At 44.0% G+C, this 10,086-nt stretch overlaps 1 protein-coding gene across 1 annotated transcript in view; it reads right to left on the minus strand.

The window, feature by feature from the left end:
• Nucleotides 1-8,258, minus strand: part of nhsb (Nance-Horan syndrome b (congenital cataracts and dental anomalies)) — a 92,065-nt gene extending 83,807 nt beyond the window's left edge. Inside the window, 1 exon segment of the mRNA XM_062528528.1 lies at nucleotides 7,979-8,258. Within this exon segment, the coding sequence (XP_062384512.1) occupies nucleotides 7,979-8,258 (280 nt within the window).
• Between the last annotated feature and the right edge of the window lie 1,828 nt (nucleotides 8,259-10,086).

Consider the following 10,086-nt stretch of genomic DNA (forward strand, 5'->3'; position numbering starts at 1 on the left):
TTAAAGAGACCCTATGCAACTTTTTCATAGTCATAAAATCGCTTAGAAATCGTTGTTTTGCTTGACTGACCAGTTTTATCAAAAACAGTCACATTTCCTCCCGCCTCTAGTGTCCCTATCCGCTATTACAACCTTGCAACTTTCTGATAAACGATCGTCTGCTGTTTACATCTGGAAGTCAGACACGCAAAAGGAACAAGAAGAACCACGCTTTCAATTTATATATTTATATATAGCCTATATATGTATAAATATACACGCTAAAGCTGTCGGGGAAGCTCTGCAGAGAAAAATGCAAGCATAAAACGAGCGAAAACGAAAAACGAAACCGAAACCAGAGATGAAATCGCCAATCCTGCATTATTCCTCTTTAATGTATATATAGGCCATGTGTTAATGGCCATATAGACATACAGGCCATATAGGCCATATAGACATATAGACCATGTGTTAATGGCCATATAGACATATAGACCATGTGTTAATGGCCATATAGACATATAGCCCATGTATTAATGGCCATATAGACATATAGACCATATAGACATATAGGCCATGTGTTAATGGCCATATAGACATATAGACCATATAGACATATAGACCATGTGTTAATGGCCATATAGACATATAGACCATGTGTTAATGGCCATATAGACATATAGACCATGTGTTAATGGCCATATAGACATATAGAACATGTGTTAATGGCCATATAGACATATAGACCATGTGTTAATGGCCATATAGACATATAGGCCATATAGACATATAGACATATAGACCATGTGTTAATGGCCATATAGACATATAGACCATGTGTTAATGGCCATATAGATATATAGACCATGTGTTAATGGCCATATAGACATATAGACCATGTGTTAATGGCCATATAGATATATAGACCATGTGTTAATGGCCATATAGATATATAGACCATATAGACATATAGACCATATAGACATATAGGCCATATAGACATATAGGCCATATAGACATATAGATCATGTGTTAATGGCCATATGTGTGTTGTTGAACTAACTAGTGAGACTACACCTTACGGAGGGAGCAGTCCTAGGACTGTGTGCAGGCGCGTAGGAACGTAGTAAGCATTGGGGGGGACAAGAATGAGGTCCGTTGTAAGTTGACAGACTTGTGTTCTGAATAGCCTATGTGCAGATGTTCTTCCCAGTTCCAAAAATAGGTTAAGAAAAAGACTGAAATACATATGTTCAAAGCGGCATCTTACAGAGGGCCATTAAAACTTCAGCAATAGGGTTTTTTTTAATCTCTTTTGTTACTTATAATTCGCCCCCTTTATTTATTAATATAAAAAATTTTTATATATATTTTTTTTTAATTTTATAAATTTGTTTTATATTAATAAATAAAGGGGGCGAATTATAAGTAACAAAAGAGATTAAAAAAACCCCTATTGCTGAAGTTTTAATGGCCCTCTGTAAGATGCCGCTTTGAACATATGTATTTCAGTCTTTTTCTTAACCTATTTTTGGAACTGGGAAGAACATCTGCACATAGGCTATTCAGAACACATTTCTTCCCTGAAAACGCACACAGTCTGTCAACTTAAACTGACTCCCCCAATTATGCTTCCCTTTACATGGTTGCATAAACGTTGCTTAAATGAAAATATGTATCTTCTTCTTGACTTTTCATATGCCATCTAAGTAAATTGTATGTCAGCTGATAGATGGATGCGCGTTTTGGGCACAATGAATGGGTTTGCCCTTAGTTTAACGAACGCGAAAGCTGAGATTGCCTTGCGCATCAGTGTTGGAACGATACTCAACAAACTGTGAGATAAACATTGTTTTTCGTGTCTGGGAGATCTCGTTGTCGTTTTTGACTGTCGGCTTCTTATGTTTATTGTTTGGACGTATGGACACTGAACTTTGAGTGGGTGTTTGTTTGTGCATTATGAAGCTTTGTGTTAATTAGTATGTGTCGGGCCTTCACCTCAGCGCGTAAGTTGCGCGCTAGGTGGCCACGAACGAACTCATTGCTTAATTTGTGACAAAATACAGTGAGTAGCCTATTCATCTTTCATTTGTGTTTTTTCATTTGTTATATTATTGCATGTTTGACGTAGTTTGTAAACAGGCATTCTGCCCGTTTATCTTAAGTCAACCGAGGCCTTCGGTTGCTCATATCCGCCCGTAACCTATGTACGTCGTGACAGTGTGTAGATTATAATAAGAGGCAAATTGTTACACATTTAATTTTAAAAGCATAGCCTATAATAGGATGAACAAAGTGTATGGACTTGCTAAATCCAGGTAACCAGATAATTAGGCTATGTGCCACGTCAAGTGATAAGCCTACATTTAAAAGCAACTTATTTAGGCTATCGTAGACTACTGTATTCGCCCACAATAGGCTATCCTCTTAACTATTTCGAAAAGAATGAAAGAAGGCCGTAAACTAAATAGGCTATTTGGACTGAGAGAGTAGCCTACATGAGCTTTCAGACACTCAAGGTGAGGAAGTGCCCCATGCTGCATTATTGAGACGGGCTTCGTTTCGGGAAACATTCTTAAAACACAATGTGAAAGACCTCCGATGTGCACCGATAGCTATAGTTATGGGGCCGTAACTCAGGAGGATATAATTGAGCTAAGTAATCAACAACATCTGTACTTTGCAGCGTTTTTCTTTCGGGAGGGGGTCCAACATTGGGGGTGTCCCGACCCCCCCGACCCCCGTGGTTCCTACGCGCCTGACTGTGTGTGTGTGTGTGTGTGTGTGTGTGTGTGTGTGCGTACGTGTGTGTGTGTGTGTACGGAGGGAGCAGTCCTAGGACTCCTACGGTTAATGACTTCACTGGAAACCACTCCTGAGTGACCACGAGAAGAGTCAGAAATGAAACCACTCCTGAGTGACCACGAGAAGAGTCAGAAATGAAACCACTCCTGAGTGACCACGAGAAGAGTCAGAAATGACTCAAGCAGCCATTGGACAGAACTTTGACCTCTAAATACTGATATGGCTTTCCAAGTAATGCATTACTCCACAGATGAGCATACAATCTGACAAATCTACCATCGACTACAGAAACATGCATGTCTGCTAACAAGAGCTAGTGTGTGTGTGTGTGTGTGTGTGTGTGTGTGTGTGTATGTTTGTGTGTCTGTGTCTGTGAAGAGAGAGAGAGAGAGAGTTGTGTGTGTGTGTGAAGAGAGAGAGAGGGTGTGTGTGAGTAGAGAGAGAGAGAGAGAGAGAGAGAGAGAGAGAGAGAGAGAGAGAGAGAGAGAGAGAGAGAGAGAGAGAGAGAGAGTGTGTGTGTGTGTGTGTGTGTAGACAGGAGAGTATGGCCATTCCACAGAGCCCAGTGTCTGGCGCGGAGATCAATGGGCATCTTCAAACACTCGCTCTATTGTCCTCTGACCAGCCGAAGACCAGAGGGGTCACCTGGACACGCCCTCACCTGGGCACTCCCTCACCTGGCTGACCTTAGCGCCGCCGCAACCGCTCACTTGGATGTGTGTGTGTGTGTGTGTGTGTGTGTATACAGTGATTTGGATGTGTGTGTGTGTGTGTGTGTGTGTGACTGTGTGTGTGTATGTATACAGTGATTTTGATGTGTGTGTGTGACTGTGTGTGTATGTATACAGTGATTTTGATGTGTGCGTGTGTGTGTGTGTGTGTGTGTGTATGTATACAGTGATTTGGATGTGTGTGTGTGTGTGTGTGTGTGTGTGTGTTTGTGTACATGGTGATTTGGATGTGTGTGTGTGTGTGTGTGTGTGTTTGTGTACATGGTGATTTGGATGTGTGTGTGTGTGTGTGTGTGTGTGTGTGTGTGTGTACATGGTGATTTGGATGTGTGTGTGTGTGTGTGTGTGTGTGTTTGTACATGGTGATTTGGATGTGTGTGTGTGTGTGTGTGTGTGTGTGTGTGTGTGTGTGTGTACAGTGATTTGGATGTGTGTGTGTGTGTGTGTGTGTGTGTGTGTGTGTGTACATGGTGATTTGGATGTGTGTGTGTGTGTACATGGTGATTTGGATGTGTGTGTGTGTGTGTGTGTGTACATGGTGATTTGGATGTGTGTGTGTGTGTACATGGTGATTTGGATGTGTGTGTGTGTGTGTGTGTGTACATGGTGATTTGGATGTGTGTGTGTGTGTGTGTGTGTGTGTGTACATGGCACAGGGTGTGAGGCAGGCCTGAGCTTCTGCTAATCTGTAGTGAGGCTTCAAGAGACTGTTGATTGGACCAGAGATGCATGCTGTATTGTACTGTATGTAGGAGACTGTTGATTGGACCAGAGATGCATGCTGTACTGTACTGTATGTAGGAGACTGTTGATTGGACCAGAGATGGTTATGGTTATGGTTATGGTTATGGTTATTTAGCAGACGCCTTTGTCCAAAGCGACATACAAATAAATAACAATACAAATTAAATAACAGTGAACAATTACAAAAAGGGAGAATAGCAATATTATCAATAAAACAATCAATTAAGCACTAACCTAACAGAGATGCATACTATACTGTACTGTATGTAGGAGCTGTTGATTGGACCAGAGATGCATGCTGTACTGTATGTAGGAGACTGTTGATTGGACCAGAGATGCATGCTGTACTGTACTGTATGTAGGAGCTGTTGATTGGACCAGAGATGCATACTATACTGTACTGTATGTAGGAGCTGTTGATTGGACCAGAGATGCATACTATACTGTACTGTATGTAGGAGCTGTTGATTGGACCAGAGATGCATACTATACTGTACTGTATGTAGGAGCTGTTGATTGGACCAGAGATGCATACTATACTGTACTGTATGTAGGAGCTGTTGATTGGACCAGAGATGCATACTGTACTGTACTGTATGTAGGAGCTGTTGATTGGACCAGAGATGCATACTGTACTGTACTGTATGTAGGAGCTGTTGATTGGACCAGAGATGCATACTATACTGTACTGTATGTAGGAGCTGTTGATTGGACCAGAGATGCATGCTGTACTGTACTGTATGTAGGAGCTGTTGATTGGACCAGAGATGCATACTGTACTGTACTGTATGTAGGAGCTGTTGATTGGACCAGAGATGCACACTATACTGTATGTAGGAGCTGTTGATTGGACCAGAGATGCACACTATACTGTATGTAGGAGCTGTTGATTGGACCAGAGATGCACACTATACTGTATGTAGGAGCTGTTGATTGGACCAGAGATGATACTATACTGTACTGTATGTAGGAGCTGTTGATTGGACCAGAGATGCATGCTGTACTGTACTGTATGTAGGAGCTGTTGATTGGATCAGAGATGCATACTGTACTGTACTGTATGTCGGAGCTGTTGATTGGATCAGAGATGCATACTGTACTGTATGTCGGAGCTGTTGATTGGATCAGAGATGCATACTGTACTGTATGTAGGAGACTGTTGATTGGACCAGAGATGCATGCTGTACTGTATATAGGAGACTGTTGATTGGACCAGAGATGCATGCTGTACTGTACTGTATGTAGGAGCTGTTGATTGGACCAGAGATGCATGCTGTACTGTATGTAGGAGACTGTTGATTGGACCAGAGATGCATGCTGTACTGTATGTAGGAGCTGTTGATTGGACCAGAGATGCATACTGTACTGTACTGTATGTAGGAGTGAGACCCAACACCCTCCTCAAAGATGCAATAGCAGGGCGTCCGCAAAAAACACCACAGTCCAGTCATGCAGACCACACGCTGACCACACGCTGACCACAGTCCAGTCATGCAGACCACACGCTGACCACAGTCCAGTCATGCAGACCACACGCTGACCACAGTCCAGTCATGCAGACCACACGCTGACCACAGTCCAGTCATGCAGACCACACGCTGACCACAGTCCAGTCATGCAGACCACACGCTGACCACACGCTGACCACAGTCCAGTCATGCAGACCACACGCTGACCACAGTCCAGTCATGCAGACCACACGCTGACCACAGTCCAGTCATGCAGACCACACGCTGACCACAGTCCAGTCATGCAGACCACACGCTGACCACAGTCCAGTCATGCAGACCACACGCTGACCACAGTCCAGTCATGCAGACCACACGCTGACCACACGCTGACCACAGTCCAGTCATGCAGACCACACGCTGACATTATTTCTGTAGAACTTTGTGTGTACAGTATGTGTGTGTATGTGTGTGTGTGTGCGCGCGTGTGTGTGTGTGTGTGTGTGTGTGTGTGTGTGTTTGTGTGTGTGTGTGTTTGTATGTGTGTCTGTGTGTTTGTATGTGTGTCTGTGTGTGTGTGTGTGTGGGCCTCCAAAAGCTTTCAGGAAAAGACTCAGCTATGAGGAGCGATGGGAAGAGTTTTCAGTGAACAGTTTGAAGGCTGCTAATAACCAATGAGTGGGAATGTGTGTGTGTGTGTGTGTGTGTGTGTGTGTGTGTGTGTGAGTGAGTGGGAAAAAGAGCTTTCTCTGGAGTGGGCACTTCTGTGGCCTACATGGCTTAATCTTTTTTGGTCAAATCCGTCTACTTGTGTCACTGGTGAAATGTGGAGGGGTTCAAAACATGTCAGATCAGATCAGTGCAAATGAAACATAATCAGCAGCAGCACATCCCCTCCAGTGTCATGAGCCTGGAGCTCAGAGCATGTCCCTGGGCTCAGCAAAGCTTCATCTCACTTTAACTCAAATCACACGGGGAAACCCTTCTGCTCTCAAATCCAGCCATCACTAGTGTCCCAGCACCGGATTTGAACAACATGGCATCGTCCCATCCTCCTCCAATTAAAGCAAGACTGCGCTGCCGTCGCTACTCCTGCTGATTAGGACTCTGCTAGAGCGGCTGTGTCACATGAGATTGGAGCTCAGGCTGAAATATGATTACATCAGCATTGCCTGTGTACTCCACTGCTGATGCTACACTGAGGTGGGGCAGGGGAGCCGGACAGTGACGGAATAAAGTGGACAGAATAGATGTGTGTATAGTTTACTGCCCGATAAACGGCCAGAGCCACAACATCTGTGCAACAGAGCCTGCAATGCTACACCCATTCTGAGCGGGCTGTCAGTGAGCGATCCTCCACATCACCTCCGCTACATTTCATTTCATAACCTCAATTTTACTAGGCATGTATGAAGAAACAGCCTATGCACACGCCATGCTTAGCGAGCGATGCTTCATCATACTGATTCCGAATGATGCGATGTAATATGACGTGTCTGCTTACAGGAGTCTGTTTTCAACTGCACATCGCGCACTGTATAAGACACAATGTAGGCGCTTTATGGCGGTTGATTCACAAGGCCATAATACACTGGCTACGGCGAGCAGGTGCTGTGAGCATGTCACCTTCCCTTTCCTGGGAACCGGTTATTTTACTTCAATTATCTGTCTCTGTATCGACTGAATTGGCCGCAAACTGATTTTTACCGCAATGGTCCTTCACAGCTGAATTTATAATGACTGCCGTGGTGTGCGTCTCAGGCCATACAGTCGTGGCTCGGTCTGTCGGAGGGGAGCGGCCGATTCTAACGTCCAGATTGGAGGAAAAGGCTCCGTGGTCCTTGCTGGAGAGCCCATACCTGCAGAGCTAGCCCTAGCTTTCGCCCATCTTAATCAGCATGGAGCTGTGGCCGCCGGACACACCGGCCCTCTCCACTGCAGCCTCCACGCCCTCTCCCGCCTATTACCGACTGCTTGTAATATTTCTAATGAATGCATCCACATTCGTATCACAGCGCTAGCTACTTGATATGCCGTGGCCGAAAAGCCATGTTTTGCCCGTGTGCGATGTGTGGGACCGAAAAAAGGCTGATGAACACGCGGATGAGCAGGTGTGCGCATGCTACCGTGCGCAACATTGTAATTCGCGTCCATCATGTATGTTCCGCTGGCGAACTTAGTGCATACAATCAGCTATAACATGACCTACCTTCACCTGTGAGGAGTGTACACAATATAAAGACATCATCAGGAGGATGGATGGGTACTTACGCACTGGCTCCTGTTTGGGATCCAACGCGCTAGCAGTCTGTTGTATCTTGCCTATTTTATTCTGCAGAACCCAAACCCGTTGATTCGTGGAGATGATCTCGCTCTCCAACTCTTCGAATAAGGAGCAGGCATGTTTGGCCAGGTCGGAAAGCTGCCGCAAGGTCCGAGAAAGAACCACATTGTTGATTGAACACAAATCCTCGAATAGCAAGCCCTCATCATTTGGAATCGGATGCCTACACAGAAGCGGTGGCTCGACAATCCGTTTCGCAAATGGCATTTTGAAAAATATAATATCCGAATTCTAAAAAAAAGTAAAAGGGGAAAAGAAAAATCAACCAAATCCAAAGGGAGAGTCCAGTAGATTCTCCGGTGCCCCTTCAATCCCAGATTCCCGAATTCTTCCCGCAAGCCTCCATCGTTTCTCTCCGGCGATAGAGATCACACACGCTGAGCGCTAACGCAGCCTCCCCTCACAGATCTTTGCGGCTCCTCGTAGCATCAGATGCCTTGCCGTGGTATTTTTTCCCAGCGCTTGAAGTTGAGGTGGAATGGGGCTTTAAACAGGGGGAATTGTAAAACATGGATTGGCTATCACCACGCACGGATCTGGAACGTTCCCTCGGTCAAACGTGTGGATTGGGTTAGTCAATGCATTACACAAGGCTACGTTAGCAAAGGGAGTGGCAGCTAAGATTTCATTCAAAGTATCAGTGAAGTCAGTAGTGTCTGTTACCGATACCCCTTTGTAAGGTTATTTAGGATTATAGCCTAGGCGTAGTGAGCAGTGGTCTATGAATCAATCGTGTGGTTTAATTTCCTCATTTTGGATTAAAATGTGTGAAATAAATTCGTAAACCTATTTATGAATAAACATAGGCTATTCTAATGGGATGTTGGGATCAGTTCGCATGGAGGCTACTGAATGAGAGACGCTTACTCAGACACATCTCGCACAATCGCTGATTGAGTAGATCTCTAAATCCCAGCTGCTGTTGACAGAATGACAGGATTTAACGCTTCCTATGCAGTGGATGATGCCCCGGCGCTGGAAATGCAAAGGTTGCAGACTTAACATTGGCCGGATCTCCTCACTGTCTGGCTTTGTTCATTGCAAGTCCAATTTTGTTCATGTTAGACCCATTTTCTTTCTTTCGTTCTTTCTTTCGTTCTTTCTTTCTTTTTTTTTTTTTTTAATAAATTGTGGACATTGTTGATGCATGGACCCAAATTCCATCTGATTCGACACTTTGAAATAAAAAAAATAGTCCTAATAGGTATCAACATTCAACAAAATAGCACAAAATAAGCACACATAAAAACAAATAGCCTAATGAATATCACTCTTGCTGGACAAGCAAACTTCAGAGCCGTTTTACATAGAGATATGTGGCGCCATCTTGTGGTCGAGAACATGGTAGCTAATACAGGTTCGACAATTCAAACTGTATTGTGTCCATCTCCAGAAATTCTGGTTGAATTTTGAAGTCCCTCCCAACACGCACGCGCGCGCGCACACACACACACACACACACACACACACACACACACACACACACACACACACACACACACACACACACACACACACACACACCCACACCCACACACCCACACACACATTATACACACACAACATACATTTTTCATTACTACTTTTAATCACAATCAGCTTTGTTGGCCAGGATTGTGTAAACAAACAAGGAATTTGACTCTGGCTAATCTTTGCTTTCAAAGTGCAACAGGCCAGTAAGAATAGATGAAGGGCAGTAGAATATGTATAAGAACACATACAGTATGTGCATTTGCATAGACACTGGGATGGAGCAGTGCAATTGTCCAGAGGGGGAATGAGGCTGGGAATGTCCACCTCCTTGTTGTTCCTGTCAAGGTTTCTGTTTCTTCTCCATATGTTCTGTGCTGTGTGCCCTGTCCTGTCTTGAATGTTATTATTTCACTACCTATGTTTTAGCAAATGTTCTTTGTATTACTTTGTATTATTTTGTGTCCTTTTTAGTCTTTCACTGTACAGCACTTTGGTCAGCTTATGCTGTGTGTAAATGTGCTTTATCAATAAATTTTACTTACTTACTTGTTCCTGTCAAGGT

The sequence above is a fragment of the Sardina pilchardus genome, chromosome 23 (genome assembly GCF_963854185.1).
Source record: "Sardina pilchardus chromosome 23, fSarPil1.1, whole genome shotgun sequence".
NCBI classification, from domain to species: domain Eukaryota; kingdom Metazoa; phylum Chordata; class Actinopteri; order Clupeiformes; family Clupeidae; genus Sardina; species Sardina pilchardus.